This window comes from Phyllopteryx taeniolatus, chromosome 3, assembly GCF_024500385.1.
Source record: "Phyllopteryx taeniolatus isolate TA_2022b chromosome 3, UOR_Ptae_1.2, whole genome shotgun sequence".
Classification (NCBI taxonomy): Eukaryota; Metazoa; Chordata; class Actinopteri; order Syngnathiformes; family Syngnathidae; genus Phyllopteryx; species Phyllopteryx taeniolatus.
Window position 1 is genome coordinate 5082423 of NC_084504.1, and position 17918 is coordinate 5100340.

The 17918-nt window shown below is 41.5% G+C and overlaps 1 protein-coding gene across 4 annotated transcripts; it reads right to left on the reverse strand.

Annotated features, from left to right (window-relative positions):
• Window positions 1-3131: 3131 nt before the first annotated feature.
• Window positions 3132-12160, reverse strand: tbx1 (T-box transcription factor 1). 4 transcript variants are annotated; one of them, XM_061766585.1, is made up of 9 exons: window positions 11931-12160; window positions 11591-11704; window positions 9962-10295; window positions 8499-8600; window positions 8144-8315; window positions 7414-7569; window positions 5760-5827; window positions 5121-5221; window positions 3132-4158 (listed from the first exon to the last, which is right to left on the reverse strand). In XM_061766585.1, exons 2-9 carry the CDS (start codon window positions 11622-11624, stop codon window positions 3776-3778), a joined length of 1350 nt encoding a protein of 449 aa, XP_061622569.1. In that variant the 5' UTR covers window positions 11625-11704; window positions 11931-12160; the 3' UTR covers window positions 3132-3775. The 4 variants fall into 4 exon arrangements, with proteins under 4 accessions (XP_061622569.1, XP_061622567.1, XP_061622566.1 ...); XM_061766583.1 differs by having other exon boundaries at window positions 9962-10346; XM_061766582.1 differs by lacking the exon at window positions 11931-12160 and having other exon boundaries at window positions 11591-11908.
• Window positions 12161-17918: the final 5758 nt, after the last annotated feature.

Sequence of the window (17918 nt, forward strand, 5' to 3'; positions counted from 1 at the left end):
ATGCTTCCACTCCATTTCAGGGTCCCACAAAATAATATAATACCGTATAAAAGGAGGACTTACCTGACTGGTTTTTAAATAACAGTCCCCAGATAGCGCGGTCCCTGATAGAGGCCGCATACAGCAGATGTTCCACATGCAGATAAGTGTGACATGATGCTTCAGGTTGCGTTGTCATCCATCATCAATCTCCTCATATTTCAATGGCACATCTTTGGCATCATGTCACCGGGAACTCCAGAAATCCCAGCTCTCTTTTGTCGTCAACATTTACTTCACTGATTAATAATATTTAATACTTAAAATAATGAAACTATGAACGCATACATACAGTACTGTATGTACTGTAAGTTCAAAACATGGGAGTGAAAAAGTATTTCTTGTACAGTGTAATGTACCGGTAATTTCTTTTTGTTTTACATTCAGTTATAAAAAGGGGAGGGGGGGGGGGGCAACATACAACATTTCAAGATTACGAACGATGTAGTCTTAAGCCGCGTACGTCGTCATGCTCAGTTGCACCCTACTGTTTTTAATTTGATTAGTATTATTAGAATTGATTATTTACTGTAATTATGATAGTTCAAGGTTACAAACGGCGTGCAATGAGTGAAAGCCAACTGTTTTTCATTTGCTTGTTATTTATGACTTCGTGTTTTTCATGCAACTATTCTGAAATCATGAATTTAAAAATGTGTTAGTGTCGGTTAGTGATAGACTTATGTGCAAATTTAATTTTGAATTTGTGAGTATATAATCTCGGTTCTTATCCTTGGATTTTCTCAAAAGCCTTTACCTTATCAAACTCTTATGTTTGTTTTTAATCTTTTTGAAAAACTTTTTTTTTTAAATGTAAAGTGCATTTTAGATACATTATTATTATTTTAGCTAGTTTGCATTTTCTTCAGAAATTCCAAATGATTTTTTTCTGGCTTTATTTATATTTGTACAGTCTAGGCAAAACAAAATGGCTTGGCTAATTTGTACACTGAAAAAAAAGTCCTTTGAGTTTACTTAATTCAAACATGAGTCAAATGTTTTAAGATAGCATATTGTTTTGATTATCTTTTAGGAAAAAGGGGAGATTACATCAGTTTACCACATTTTACAGTACAAACAGTCAAACACACTGATGGGTGTCATGGTGTGACATTCAGCTAAATTACACCCTGTTTATTTCTTTGCATCCTCTTTTATGAAGTTTTTATATTTTACGGTACCGTGCTGTTTTATTTGCATGCAAACAAACATGCAACAAACATTGTGGTTGTTGTAGGGGACTGGAACTGATTGAAAAGCATTTCAATGAGGGAAATGTATTTGATATTGTACGAGTAAATTGAGTTAAGCGCTTGGTCAAGGGAAGAATTAAACAATGTCAAGGTCGGATTATTCAAGAAAAGGCACTGTTCTAATTTGGCTTCCACATCCTATAACGTGTAAACTAGAGAACACAAATGTACCATTTATTTATTGTAACTCATGATTGCAAGATGATTTGAATTCAATATTTGACGATAATGTCAAAGAAACACACATCATGGGTCAGTTCGCCGCTAGGGAAAAAAAAAAAAAAAAAAAGAAGTAAATTTACAAATGATATCGAATTGGCACCGATTTCGACACATTAGTAGCTTCGTTGATAAGTGTGTCTCCTGAAAGGCATCATTTGTTGCCGTTGAACTTCATTACCCGCCGCCCTCCTGCACCATCCCGCTGCGGTCGGCTCAGCATCAGCTGCGGGCCGGCGGCAGTGCGCACCAGGCGCATGACGCTTCTCCAGACCTCCGCGTCCTGATCACACCAAACGCGTTACACAAGCTGCAGTCAATAGCGTGCATGCGGGCTGCATGGTGACGCTCTAACTGGTGTTTGAATCGGATTCCAAATAATACAATTGGTTGCTCGATGAAAGCTTTCAAAAGTCAATAAAAGGAATCTTTTTTTTAAATTAACTTAAAAAAAAATACATTTCAATTCAAATGTTTCAAAATGTTATATTTTAAGGTGAATGTTAAAAGGCAAAACTTATAACTCAACGTTAAAAGTTGCATTAATTAAAATAAAATAGCATGAAAGTGCTTGGGAGCAATCCCAAGCAAATCAGAAAAGTATACAATCAATTAGTCTGAATTTAAATGAGTGGAAACATTATTTAACCTTTGACACCTTTACAAGCCATTAAACAGTCAGAGGTCAGGCTCCCTCAGGCATCCTTTTCCCCTCCTTCCCCTTCAATGGCAGCTGTTTTCAAGGCAAAAAAAAATACATTATTTAAAATGAAACATTAGGATGAGTTTCCCTTTGTATCATGACAGACACAAATCCTGAAGCAAGCCCCCCCCCCACCCCCCCCCCCCCCCCCCCCCCCCCAACCCCCAAGTAAGATTAACCTTGACGACAAATCGTTCCTCATACGTATATGAGGAAATGGCTCTATAGATAGGCGGCAGTCTTACTCTGGAAATGTTACCAAATCTGTCCCATTAAACATGAACAATGGTGTCCTTTTAGGGCACACATGGGGGAATGTACAACACAACAACATGTTTCCTTTGGTGGAAGCACCAATATACAGTACAATTGCAGCCACTCTTTATATTGTATTTAGAGTGTAGGGAAGATTACTTTGGAAATGTAGTTGGTTACAATTACCCTGTTGAAAATGTCACAGTTGTATAACTATTTCAATTACTTTCTCAGAGTAATATAACTAATTACCTTTGAGTACATTTGTCTTAATTTTGAAAGGATGCATCAACAGGACCCTTGGATATTTCTTCCAAAAAAAGTGCATTCAAACCATACATCATTATTTTTGGAATTAACACCATTTTTGTTCTTTACACAAACTGATAACAAAACATGATGAGGTGTAAATACATTATAAAGAAATTTGTTTGTTGCATTATATATGACATCATATGGAAAACCGCCATATCATATCATGTTGACCTAATTTACACAATTTAGATTTGTTTGTTTTTTTATCAGTAATGTAATGGATTGCAGTTACATACACTTTGGAATTGAATTATGTCATGTTTGTATTTATTTATGAACTACTGTATTTTCTATCTATCTATCTATCTATGTATCTTTTCAATGGAAGCTCCAGACAAAAACGGCGGTTGGAATAATTGGAATTTAATATTCATTTTACAGACACAGAACAGTCATTCTGCTTCATTTAGTTTTCTTTGAATTGCTGCAAGTCAGTGCCATGGTACAAGCTTGTCAGAGGGGCTCAAAATGTTCACGTTTGATGATCAAATCTGTTTTTTGGGTTTTTTTGTTTTTTTTTCTCCTCCTCAAACCAAAACATTTTGATGTGTTTCCACAGCCTTTGCGATGAGCTCAGCATGCAAACGTGTCACCTACCTACAACGGTGAGGGATTATATATAACGTATGGCTTTTTGGAAAGCATTAGAAACAAGGCAAATCAAAAAGTGCATTCAACACAAGAAAAAAAAGATTCAATTCCAGTCTGTGATCAAATGTGTTCTCCTCAGCCTGCCGGCTCAGTGACTGTACTGCTCAGATTGGCCGATGCGAAGCAATGACCGTTGAGTTCAAAGGTCACAGGAGACCTCTTTCAGGGCTTAACTCAGGTGTCCATGCTTCCTGCAGAGATTCTTTAAATAAATACAGCAGGGTTTATTTAGCAGAAAGGAGTTTTAGTCTGTGAACGCACCCTGCAGGTTGCACGCGGCATCCAAGGTTTCAAGGCTGCTTGGCTCCATTCCCACAATGCAGTGCACCGTTAGCAGTCATTATCTGGGCCCATAGTCGTAGTTTGCGGGCCCACTGGTGGCCGAGTACATGTTAGCTGTGGCTGGGTTCATGTGGTGGTGGTACGTGTGTCCTCTGATGCTGGGTAAAGGATAAGGGGACGGCCTGGTCTTGGCTCCCAAGTAGTGTTCATAGGTGGTGGGGTACTTGTAGGGGTGGTGGTGCAGGGTGTCCGCGGGTAGCGTGTGAGGGTCAGGCCTGAGGTCATGTGGAGGACTGGGGCGGCCACCGGTGAGCGGCACGGCGTGGAGGCCTCCCGGGACGGGGAGGGCGGGACTGAGGACTCGGGACATCAGCTGGTGAGCCGGGTCAGCGTGCATGGGCGTGCCGCCGGGCTCTCGCTCGTATTCCCGCCTGCTGTCATCTGAAGGAGAAGAACAGCTTGTTACATGAGATGCAATCATACACTATTCACATATATGTTCCCTCGTTATGTTTCGCATTCGCAATTGTGGATTCAGTGCAATTCGGATTTGGTTTCACATATATCGCACAAAGTTCACCGTATCGTGGGATTTTGAGTGTATGCTGTATTTTTTGTGGTAAAATAAAAACTGTAGAACCAAAGAAGGATTCAATAAAACACATCACACAAAATAAAATGTACAGTGTCCAGTACTACTATGCATGACTGTATGTTTTAGAGTTTTAAAGGTATTTAAGCGAATAAAAAGGGTTTGAAAGAGTATGGTCGAGGTTAATAGGAGTGGGGGGAAGATTTTAATAAGAGTCTGGGGAGGTTCATGCAGCCTTAAAATATGTATAAATATTTTTTTTTTAAATACGTGGCCGCTACTTTGTGGATTTCACCTATTGCGTGGGTGGTCTGGTGGTCACCTAAACCACGATGAACGAGGGTTTACTGTACTGTACAATTGTCATTTTCCTCGATAATGACTGTTGCCGGGGTTCAGTATAGTTCAGTCACGGCCTGTTTACATTTGAGTTGAATGTTGCACATGTCAGAATCATGTTCCAGTTGGGGTCTTGACGGGAATTTTTACCGACAGAGTTTTGAAGTGGGGGAACAGTTTTAATGCCCACCAACACATTTGGATGCCCGGGGCCACCGCCCTCTCCAGCCACCACTGTGTAAACGGTATTAATAACGAATACAATGGACCTATTATGAATTTTCAGTCACAGCAACTGGCTATTATTTCTTGAATTAAAGTTGAATCTTCCAAATGCACGCCTTTCCTAAGCTGTAAATTGGACGGCCCACATTGACAGAAAGCCAGTTGTCGGGATGACAGAAGCCGCCTTGGCGTCATGTTGGCCAGAGGACTGGTTGAGCTGGATTGGAACAAAGAGCGAGCTGCAGACCTTTCTCCGTGCCGTTCTGCTGAGGAGGAGATGACATTGGGTTTCTTGTTCTGGCAAACGCACTCATTATTGGCAGGGAGCCTGGCCTGTGATTCCTGGGCCTGCGGGAAGGAAGACGACAGCCATTTAATGAACGGCGAGGCCCCATTTTCTTCAGCATGTTTTATTCAAACGGTATGGAAGTGTGTTCTAACAGCAACGTGTGCACTTTTGAGTGTTTCTACAACAGCCCATCTTCCATTTTCATTAATAAAAGTCAAGTGAGTCACTCAGATGGTCAGTGATTAATAAGGCTACACTTCAGAGTAATCTGTTTAGTTAAAACTTGAAAGGGGAAAAATGAACAGCATTTGGAAGAAATTGAGTCACTTGTTTCCGTCCCAGATGTGTGGAGAAATTTTGCTAATCTATCATTGACTGAAAAGCAGCCGATAATCTTTGAAACAATATCCAGCGTTTTCCAAAGCTCACAGCCTTCGTTGTGTACTTTTAACATGCAAGTTACACTAATCTGGCACCCACGTAGGCTAAAACAAACTACTAAATTATTTTCCTGATGCTTGCAAATGTTCCCTTTCCTTTGCTGCACCTCATAACATGTCAAAAGGACTTTTTGTAAAAGTGTAAACAAAAATGTACCAATCTTCTGGGTCACAGTCCCGGAAGCCCTTTGCAAAAGGGTTGCTGGCTATTTTCAGCTGGGTGATCTGAAATCACAAGAAAATCAAAACAAGCTCCTTAATGCATTTGCAAACAATTTGGAATGACACTAAAAAAAAATTTTTTTTTTTAAAAACGTCGTTTGAATTTACTTCATTTCCACACATACATTGGCTGCGCATTATAACATACTTTTTTTCTATTATTTTCAAATTACGGCAGTTTACCACAACCGATGTACATGATCAAATGAAGTAGGTCTACTTTATTTGCAGTATTTGTGGCACGGTGGGAAACCGGTTACCACATTTGCCCGACAGTTCTTAGGTCCTGTGTTCAAACCCGGCCCTCCAGTGTGGACTTTGCGTGTTATCCTCGTGCGTGCGTGGGTTTTCTCCAGGTGCTCCACTTTCTTCCCACATTCCCAAAACATGCCCGGTAAGTTAATTGGAGACTCTAAAATTGTCCGTAGGTGTGAATGTGAGTTTGAACAGTTGTTTGTTTGTATGCGCCCCTGCGATGGGCTGGCGACCGGTTCAGGGTGTGCCCCGCCTCTCGCTCAAAGTCAGCTGGGACAGGCTCCAGCACGCCCCGGACACCTACTGAGGGTAAGCGGAGCAATGTATTTGATCATATCTTTAAGTAAACATAACAGTTACCACGCTTACATAATTAGCACGAGCTTTATAAGATTGTTTAGGCTGACACTTGAGAAGTATTTCATTCATTTGTAAGTTTCCACACATGCTTAACTTTGTAAACACTGTGGGGGGGGTGGGGGGCAGTCCTTTTTAATTTACATCATTTAAACATGCAGATGGGTTGCACATGATTTTTTTTTAATTCCCTTCTTTTCCTCGAAAGTATACATTAATTGAGCACGTTTGGATCATGTGCAACCAATGTACTTGTTCAAATTGAGTACATTCAAAGGACTTTTTTTTTTTTTTCAGAGACCATAAACTGTTCCTTTGTATTTCATGTTGCATCTGGATTGAATTACTTTATTAGGACACAATCTCCGTCCTTAAATATTTTTGTTTAATCTGTCCTCCTGATAACAGTTATTTGTGAAAACAAATTTAAGAAGATCATGTGTATATGAAAACGGCCTTTTAAGCCATAGTTAGTTGAGCTCATAAGTTTCCATGCAGAATTTGTGAACAGTCAGCCTTTTTTTTTTTTTTTTTTTTTTTTTTTTTAAATATAACTGTTGACTGAACTGGGACCATCTCATTATTTCCTTTATTGCTACGGTTTGTTTCGCAATTGTGCCACTCAGAAATGTCTTATATTTAAAACCCATTAAAAATCTAACTAATGTGTTTTGTCTAATCACTCAAACTTTTTTTTTTTTTTTTTAAAGAATATGTTCACTTATGAGCACAACTGAACACTCCTAAGTCCACTTACACAGTTAATGAATTCAATTGGACCGTTCGATTTTGTAAATGGAAGAGTTCAATTATTATTTCTCTTTTCAATTTGATTATTATTTGTAAGTCAAACAAAGCAGTGTTCTCCGATTCATATTAATACAGCTTCTTGGAAGCCAAAGGGTAAAAAAAAAAAAAAGTTTGTTTGAAGTTGACAATCAGTTACAGACGCGCATTATTTGTAAGGACTTTCTTACCCGATGGTTCTGGTACGCCGTGACCGCCGTGAAGCGAGTTTCCTCGAACACAAACGTTTTGTAATTCTCCTCCGCGTATTTCTCGCTGTCCTTGCGAGGATCCACGTAGACCACGTGGAACCTGGGCTGGTAGCGGTGCATTGAGTTGAGGATGATCTGGGGGGAGAAAAAAAACAAAGAAGCATTAGCCCCCTGACCAATAAGAAGGCTCTGATAATCAATTAAAAAAAACAATAAACAAAGATGTTTAATCAATTGTATTACGCGTGACATAGTTGTATATGTTAGACATTTGTAAATGACAAATTGAAATGCTGAAATAAAACTTTATTTTTTAGACATACATTTACGTATGTTCCTATTTTTCACTGCAGTAACGGGGATATAGTGGTTAGCACGCCCGTCTCACAGCCGAGATGTTCTGGGTTCGAATCTCGGTTAAATGAGGATAAACGAACAGGGATGAACTCATATTTTGATATATAATCATTTATGGCGGACGGAAAGTTTTTCGAAAATGTAATTACATCGCTTTTCTGTCTCACGCAAGTGTGTTATTCGAATCTTTAAAAAAAACATGAATAAAATCCACCCCGGATAAATTGTAAATTAAATTTAATTTTATTCTGCTGCTGTCGCCCAGCACGGTAAGATGACCGCCCCCCGCCCCTTCAAAAAAATAAAATAAAATAAAATAAATGTATTTAGCACATGTATTCACATGACTCACGTGTCCGTTATCGTCCAGGAGGTTGTTAGTGAGTTTGAGTTTGTCAAAAGAAACGATCTGCTTCATCCACTGGGCGCCTTTGGCCGGAGAGTCCGGGTGGTAGTGGACCCTGCCGGGGGTCGCCGGGTCAGCTTTGCCCGCCACCAGCCACGAAGAGCTGTGGAACGCGTACCTGCACGCGGGGATGACGGGCTCATTTAGCACTCAGTGGCAAATATATTCATATCAATATCGTGCACTATTGTTTTTTTTTGCATGCATGCATATTAGTGATATTTTCTGACACAATAAACCGAATGCAATTCGTGTGCGCAACTTTTTGCAAATGATGTTGGAGTGAAGTCAGGAGGTTTACCTGTAACGTTTGTCGTCTACTGGCAAGAAGTCCATTAGGAGCATGTAGTCCGCCATTGGGTCCATCCCGAATATTTTCACTTGGAAAGTTGGAAACATTCTCCTGGAAGGATCCCAGAAAGTGTACATTAAATTCTCAAGTTGCTGTTTACGCTTGCTTGAAAGTAAACAAACAAAATAAACTAACAAAAAAACAAACACAGCACGTTTGCACAGAGTCAAAAAAAAAATTAAGAAATAAAACAAGAAGCCAACAAATGTGTCCAACACATAAATTTCTTCGTGTTTGCATTTATAGAAGAAAAGTCGCAAGAAAAAAATCCGAGACTTTCGAGCTGTGGAGGGAATGACGTTCATGATGGAGTTTGTTGTTTTTCAATTTGCTCTTGTGCAATGAGCTTGAAATGAAGTTGTTGCTGTGGTGTCCTGTACCCCCCCCCCTCCCCCCTGCCCCCCAACTTGTGATATTTTCCAGACACGTCTAGCCCTCGAAAAATTGGGCCAACTGTTCACTTCTCCGCATTTCCATTTTGTTCTTTCCACGCACGACCAACTGTAACTACATGACCACACATGTCGTTTTATGACAAAACCATTGCACCCTTAAAAGTGCGCGGAGCTGCTCGTGAACTTGCAATGGAATTCTTCCCTGCGCCTCCTCGACGTCTCTCCGCGCTTGACCAGTCGAACGAGCGGACCAAAGTCCGCGTCGGTGCAAGGGATCCCGAAATCGACGCTCAATGAACGTCACTTGTTGAGCTCGCAAAGTGCCGCTCGTCACACAGCGCCAGCGGCGCAGACGCACTTTCGCTTTGCGCTGGGATAAACCCTTTTTTTTCCCCTAGATGGCATTCGTGTGCAAAAGAAAAAAGGAATATCAACACTCTATGAAATGTAATTATTTTTGGAAGATCCAAACAAATTAAAAAGGAAACTGTGAGGTCAATCAAAGAAAGGGGAAAAAATGTTTTGAAGTGTCAAAAGTGTTTTTTGTGTTTTTTAAAAAGAAGTGCATACTGCACAAAAAAATCAAAACTGTAATTGACGATACATTTTAGTAAATTAATCAGCTACAAAAATGAGAAGGAACACAACACGCACGCGCACGCGGGCTTGCTTGCACGGCTCAAGCCTCCCAATAGATCACACGCATTTGTGCATAGATTGAAATCAACAATTAAACGCCACAGTCACAGATTAGGAGTGCGGTGCTCCTTAAATAATGACTTCGCTCGTGAAAACGAAGAGTCGTTTAAATAAAGAGCAGGGAAGGAAAAAAAAACACTAAACTTTTGACTCGTGATTTTTTTGTATTATTATTATTTCTTTAAATGAATGGGAAAGCACTTGTAGAATGCCTCCGTTTTTTTTTTTACTTCAAGCATGAAAGTGCAAACCAAAACGATCCCAAGTAATAGCAACGAGTCGTGCGCGCGGGTTGACTTTGCGCATCACGCGTCTCACCTCCCGGCTTTGGTGACGATCATCTCGGTGCCCAGCTGATTAAACTCGTCCCACAAGGCCTTCATCTCCAGCTGCACGTTAATGTTGGCCACTTTGGGGTTCTTCTTGACCATGCTTTTGCTGTTCGGGGTGGAGCCGGACGAGGACGACGAGCAAGGGGTCCCGGCGGGGTCGCTCGGTGGCGGGGCCGGGCCCGGGTAGCCGTAGTTGGGCTGAGCGGCCGGGCACGGCTCAAAGTGGGCCACTTCGTGTTGGCTGTAAGGGTCCCCGGGGGAGGGGGAGAGGTGGTAGCCCCCCGGGGTGTTGAGGCTGCTCAGACTGCTGGTGGTGAAGGCTGCAACATCGCAAAAATGGGACAGCTGCGTCAGCCACGGGCTGGAAATGGCTGAAATCATCCCAGAAAGATTGGATTTACTTCATATGTCTTGCCAACAAGACATAACACACGCGCGCACACACAAACACACACACACGCGCACACACAGAGAGAAATCAAAATACAGGACAAATGAGTTCCAAATGAGGATGTCTTTCAATGTTTCCCTTTCGGCTTGTCCGAAATCCCCGAGGTTAGCCTCCGCTGCCAGCCAAAATGTGCACGCATGCAAACGTGCGTCCAAAGTCGATCCTGCAATCTTTTCTTCTTTGTGTCGATCGTGCGCTTCGGTGCCGCTGAGCGTGCGTGCGTGCGTGCGTGCGTGTGTGTGTGCGTCCCAATGCAAGGCCGCCTGCTCTCTCTTATCTGGCCAGGAGGGCCTCCCCTTCGCGATAAAACCGGTTCTTATTTCTATTTAGATAAGGAACCGCAGGTAATGTGCCTTTTCCTCGCCTCGTGAAGAGACTGATTGACACAGAAGTGCGCCCGTTCTTTTTCACGCGCTTTCCGGCACCCAGTCTGCTTTTGGATAAGGCCCGCATCACCCCCCCCCCCCCCCCGTTGAGGAAAAACAAAAACAAAACTCAATAGGAGGTGAGCGGTGCAAACGAGCGACTGGGTGAACACACACTGATTTACTTGAATAAACAAACAGACAGCAGTTGAATGTTGCTTCGAGGGCAAATCATTGAAACATTCTTTTCTCTTGCTTTCTTTGTATTTTCTCACGCATGTTTCATTGTGCCTCCATTGAAAATGTACTTGATGGGGAAAGTGAAGCAACATTTTAGCGGATTATTATTATTATAATTTTTTTAATGGATCGATTGGTCCGTTAAAAAAATACATTAAATAATATATTAGGTTATGTACTGCGAGGTATGTATTTGTTAAATCGATTTTCACTAAACTCAATAGAGAGGGGACATATGTCCCAAGGGGGGGAAAAACAACATATTAGCGCAATGTACCAGATGTTTTTTTTTTTTTTTTGCATGTTCCTAAATTGTAGTGATCGATGATGATTATCTTTATTTAAAATTTTTTATTTTATTTTTTTTTTTTAAGTCAGCATGTTGAAAGCAGTTCGTGCGAACCATCTTCTGCGTGCCATGACTGTACACGTAATCCCATTTTAACAATGGGCCTCCAACAGTTGTGACTGTGGAATCCAAACAAGTTTTGGCTCAAACGGTGACTATGAATGTGACGTTTCGTCGTGCGCGATGATATCATCACCAAAACTCGTTTACCTTCCATTTCCCGGGTCACGGTGCTGTAATGCATCGTGCAGCAGCTGCGCTTGTTCGCGTCTGGTTTGTCCGGGCCGGCGCTCCGCTTGTCGAACGCCGCGTTTCCTGCTCGTTCTGCAGCGCAAATCAGAGAGGCAATACTGAAAGCATTTGCCCTGGGAGACAGGGGACCACCGTCGTCCATAGGCAGGGGGCTCGAGTTGGGGGAAAGTCGTGCCTACTCCACCTCCGCCGCCGCCGACGCCGCCGACGCGTCCCCCGTTCTCCAGAAGGCTGCGCAAAAAGGCGAAGAACATGCGCAAAAAAAAAAAAAAAAAAAAGAAAAAAAAAAGGTTCTCACATGCCCAAAGTCTGCTTGGAAAGTATTCCCGGTGCTACGGTGAACGCGCCCGAACTTCTGCGCAGATCGGGAGCTTCATTTAAAGACCCTGGAGAGGGAAGGAAAGGGTCCCGGTGTCAAACCATCGCTGATCCGCGTTCCGCGTTTGTGCTCGGTGCGCGCGGTGGCGTGTGTTGTCACGCGAGGGCTGCCCGCCCGCCCGCCTGCACGCCTGCACGAGAATGTCAGAAGGCAGCCACTGCGGGAGCCACATCCACATCCGCGCCTCCCCCTGCGCGCGCGCGGAGTTTGATTTGAATAAGAGCTTGTCACTCATTTGGCCGGCGTCCACGTCACTGCAATGTCCAGCTGAATGCGTGCGACACAGTACAAACAAACGACATTTTCAAACAGGGAACTCTTCCTGCTGAAAGGAACAAAAAAAACTAAATCATAAAAATAAAAAAAAAGCTCCGAAATATCAACGTATTTATCACATCATGTACAAGCTGTTTTATACATTGCATATACTTTGCCCTTGTTTTCATCACAGCGGACTTTTGTCAATTTGCATTGACTTTTTCATTGCCGTAATATCGCTCCGTTCACAGAACGAAAATATTCCTCGGAATTTACAGCAGCTGCACACGCTAAATGATGTTATTATTTTCGATGAAAAGAGGGGACAATGATGTCCGTTTGACACATTTTAATCACGTGCAACCGAAAATGAAGTACATTTATTCTTTTTCTTTTTTTTGGAGGGGGGTGGGGGGGGGTATAGAGTAGTGCGTGGCACCAAATTTGTACATACTGTTGTCAAATATATATTTTTTTCCTTTTTAAATATCGACTTGTGTCCTCTTGTCATAGTCCATATGTTATCTCACATCCTCATTTCAAGACACTTTCAGAAGTTGCTGAATTTCTCACGATGACTATTTTCTTTTCTCAATTTGAACTGCGCATCCTTTATGAACCTCGACTTTCAAATGAGCAACTGAATTTGCTCTCATTTGGCGCATTTGCATGCACCGTTCGCTGAACATTAAAACTAACTATAGCTAACTAATAAACACATTCAAATAAGAACAATTCTCAGGTGGCTCAAATAGACTGTAATATATAGTTTGATTTAACAAACAAAATAACATGCTGAGACGCTTTATTCCTGCACTGCTCATAATGATAATGCTCGACTATTTCATATTTATTAAAGATTTATCTGCTTAAAGCCACTGCGGTGGGATGTCCAACGCGTGGCAGTCCGTTAACCCTTTTTTTTTTTTTTTTTCTTCCTTAAAACACGCGTGGCACCTCGGAGGGAGCTGGACTTGACCTCTTGCACCCCTCGCGTCGCCTGGCGGCTTCTCAGCGCGTCTGTGTTCATCTTCGGTGTCCACCGCGCGATGTGTTTTGTTGGATATTAACCGGATCGAGTCCGATTTACACGAGGTCACCGAATTGACGCGACAGCGGGGGTCTAATGGGATAAAGCAGTTAGAGGATTAGCTCTATTTATTTTGGATGCTTCTCCGTAGGAGGCTGCAGAGAGCGTCAACAAACCAGCACACTCTGTTAGATAGTTAGATATTGGAAGAGTGTATTAAAAGAAAAAGGTCCTTTTTAATTGTTTGTATTGAACATACTTTATTGCGCTCATTAGTCTAATAAACAACAACAATAACAGTAGTAATAACAACCGCGCCTGGTTATTCTAAACACTGATGAGTAAAGTTTACACCCCATTTTTTTCGCTTAAAACAATAATAGGACATTTGTATTAGAGAGTGACATGATACTTTCAATTATGAAATATTTCCATTAGAATCATTACCTGTTTTATTTTTATTTTACCCTCTTGTTTTTTTTCTGTTTCTCTTTGATGACATTTAGGCGTTGTTAATGCACGTCGGGTTATGGCTAACAATTCAGTTTGAAAGGGAAACATGAGAGTTTTCTATGATTCCACTCGATCTTTGTCGTCGTTTGTATCTCTGCAGTGTTGAAAATTTAGCAAAATCATACCAAAACCGAAAATACAAATAAAAAAGTAAAAAAAAGAAAAAAAAAAGAAAAGCCCATGATCGTCATCTATTTCAAAGTATGACAATGTCCTTTTAAAGCATTTAAATTCCTCATAATTCAGTGAAACATGGGCGTTAAACTGGTGATTTACTAATACATTACAAAATTTGCTCAGCACAATCCTGCTAGAAAACAACTTGGATGCAGAGGACTAATCTTTTTTTTTTTTTTTTTTTTTTGGAAGTGCGCAATTACGCACGACAATGGACGAAGCATATTTCAACGGGAAACTCCGTTTTGAATATTTTTTTCCCCCGTTTCTTTCCTACTGTGACAAGCTGTCGCCTTCCCTCGCGTTGTCTTTTATAAGAGAGGCCGGCAGACTTGGTTCTCCCGTGTGCGTCTTGTTGTGGTAACATGACAGATACCATTCATGCCTCATTAAATGGCACAAATCTCATAAACGTCAAGGCTCGTTGGCTGCTAGTTTTCTTTGGGTGTATTTTTATGAAACCAGAAATGTCTCATGAAAGACACCGACTGGGAGGGCCTAAACTCCGTCGGTCGTTGACTCCTCTCTCACAATTTATAATATCCATTTTGTCATTTTCACCTCTTTAAATGAACGCGTGTCCATCTGACGCCTGTCAGATAATAAAGGTTGCAATTTTCGCATGTCCCACTAACATAAAGCGAGGCGACGTGCTCCACAGATATAACCCGAGCCTATCCAAATATTAGTCCACATCCCAGAATTAGCAGGAGAGGAAGTGAACAGTTGACCGCTGACAGAAGAGGTCCTGGGGTGTCCCCACTCTCCGCGGGGATGGATGAAATACACGCAGGTATGCTGCATGCGTGGAAATATCTGCCGCCCCCCATTGGGTGATCAGCTTGGAAAAGAACTCAATGAGCAGCAATCAAGTCCAATGAAAGACCAGTTCGTTTCAGTCGACTGACTCTCTTTGGAGGAAAATAATCGGATTCGTAAAGTTTCATTAAAGGCATTAAAAAAAAATTTTGTTTTCACCTCAGAAAAACCCAAAACAAAAACTTTGACTTTCCTGTTGTTTGCTTCTCAAATGAACTGCATTAAGAACATTTTAATTCACCATGAAAGTAAAGAAAAATGGAAAAATAAATGTCCATAGAGAAAATCAACACGACTTCGGATGAATACTGGTTTTACATTGAGCCTGTTTATTTTTCCCTTCTTTGCATTTTTTGTTTTTTGTTTTTCAATGTTCATGCTAATATTGCTTGAACTTTGCTCTTCTGTAAATTATTAAATTATATGATTGTAGACAACATTCGTACACAAACTCAAATGATTGTTATTGCAGTGTTAAAAACGACATGCAAGCTTGAATCAGACGACTGTATAGAAATATGTGATGATATTGCAGGTACTAAACCCCACGCACGAAAAAATAAAAATAAATCACTGAACATATTTTAGTTTGAGATGTTCCGGGAAAACTGTAGGCCACGCCCGTCCTGTTTGGAAGAACAATTTCTCGTCATTTCTGTGGAAAAAGAGGACAGAAATGAAACGGGGAAAATGGCCTGAAACACATTTCCTTGTTGGCATATAAAGGTGGCTTTCCTGTTCAGCTAGTTCTCTTTGTATTTTTGGGGGGTTCATCATAAAAGGACATGTGCATAAAAAAAAAAAACCCACAATGGAAATGAAAACAATGGCTGAACAAAGGTGAAGATCATCATCCCCTGGTGCCCGTTCCAGGCAAATTCCATCATATATTCCCACACATCGATATGATGTGGATACTATATGGGTCATTTTCACATCATTTGATAAATAACGATACAGTAAATACACTTGTAAAAAAAAAAATACATATCTAATTGTGCAAGTTTTTTTTTTTATGCCACCTTGGTTTTAAATGTGTAAATGTCTCCAGTGCTGAAACAACCACACTTGACGTCCTATTTTCAAAACGTTATTGATGATTTGAAATATTAGGCATTCATAGTAAAGGCAATCCTTTATTGACAAAGAAAATGTGGTGGCTCGTTGTGATACACCCTTTTTTTTTTTTTTTTTTTTTTTTTTTTAATATAACGGTAAAGACTAAAATACATAATGGTAAAGACATTAACAGCTTGATAAAAATCGCGTGAGTTGCACAATTTACATGCGTCGCCCTTCAAATTCTGCGGATACAAGTGGCTAAATGAGCCTCACTACTCAGTAAACCCGTTACGCTCTTGTCTTTACACAATTGTAATAACGCTAAAGACTTGCAATAGTTCTGACATGTTCATGAACCCCCCCCCCCCCAAAAAAAAGAACTCTGAAGACACAAAGGTGCATTTGTGTGAGTTGTCATGGAAAAGGCATATTAAGCATAATGAGAAAACTCCTTATACGTCCAAAAATGGAATTATCATCAAACTATAAAAAAAATATTACTTTCAAATGTGTTTTCTCCCCTATAAACAATTCTGACAATTTTGCTGATGGAGAACAACTGGCAATAATTCAAATATTCATATCAGCCAAATTAATTGATTTTCAAAAGGAAATTTGAAATGATTTGAAAATGCCCTATACATCTGAATAGTTTTAAGACTACTGATAGCTAGTCGTGCATATTGACTAACACACCAAAATAATAGGCTATTCCAACACAAGAAATATTTCATATAGCGTCTACGCAATCTAACCTCCCCATCGGTCTCATTCAATCAAACAGAAAAATGAATAAGGAAATGTGCAAAAAGTTAACATTGCGCTTTGCAGATACCTGGCCCCGGGGATGTATGGTTTTTTTTTTGTTTTTTGTTTTTTGGAGGGCGTGGGCGGGTCCTCTTTCCACACGTATCGTGCCTGCCAGCTGCCAAGTGTGCCCTTCAACAGGCTTCAAGCTGGGCCCCTCCTGCTGCCATACTCCACACTTGGACCAAAACTCTGTTTATATCCATCTAGCAGGAGGCTAAAGTCAGGATCATGTAAATGACTGATTTAGACTAAGACATTTTCTTTCGTGTTTTTAATCAGGACGGAGAATTGCACTTTTTCAAAAGAATACAGCACCTATTTTGCAGTCGGTTGTGTGTGTGTGTGTGTGTGTTTATGTGCGTGCGTGCGGTGGGGAGCGAAGGTGTCTTTGTTTTAAAACTGGGAAGCTCTTAGCTTTTGAAAAAGTATCCTTTTCCTATCTGCTGCACAGCGGCCCCAGACGTCATCACCTGGCGTCTTTCCGCAGCCCGATTGGAACGCCGGTAAATAGCTGGCATTCCTGCCACAAAGGGCCGATGATGTGGGCCTGTGGGCCTGGGGTCTCTGTGATCGCCCCAAATTAATTAGGGCCTTTCTTGTGCCTAAGCAAGGTCCGGAGGCCTTTGTCTCTCGAATACGTCTTAAGCCTGGTATTCAATGCGAGGGCAGAGTCTAGAAATATATATTATAAATATGTTACTGCCTGCTTTGCTCTTGCTTGCTCGTGCCTGTGATCCTAAATAGACTCGAGTGGAGGAAAGAAGCGGACCTCCAGTCTTGCCCTCGCTCCTTATCTGCTCCCCACTGGCCTGGTATTTATTTGAATATGAGAAGGCCCGCTTGTTGTTTCTGGCCGAGGGGGCTCGGGGCTGAGAAACCTCCCATTCTCCACCTCCCCCCCCCTCATGTCTCTCAACCCCCGCCAAGTTCTTCCATCCCGCCATTCCTGAATCACTCGCTCCATCTATCCTTCCTGGGCCATCCTGGCTTGTTCACTCCTCACCAGCCTCTCCCTTCGTGAACTTGAACTGCAGACCTCTGGTCAGACGCCAGCACAGGCTGGCGGACTCTGCATATGTATGGGTACATATCCTAGTAAGCTCTGGCCATGCCCGGCTGAAGTTAATAACCGTGTTAGATGCAGCCAAACCAGAAAGGTGGTTAGAGCGTGCACGTTTCCTTCCAAATACTTGAGCGAGTGAGTGAATATTTCCTTTAAAACCACTGCTGTCTCTAAA

Bases quoted from the DNA above. Each gene is read 5' to 3' on its own strand.
- tbx1 (XM_061766581.1), bottom strand. From the start codon at position 11,774: ATGGACGACGGTGGTCCCCTGTCTCCCAGGGCAAATGCTTTCAGTATT. The intron at 7,570-8,143 runs GTGAGTCATGTG...TTCTCCCCCCAG, and splicing joins TCCTGGACGATAACGGACAC to ATCATCCTCAACTCAATGCA. The intron at 4,159-5,120 runs GTCTGCAGCTCG...CTTCTCCTTCAG, and splicing joins GCAGAACGGCACGGAGAAAG to ATGACAGCAGGCGGGAATAC.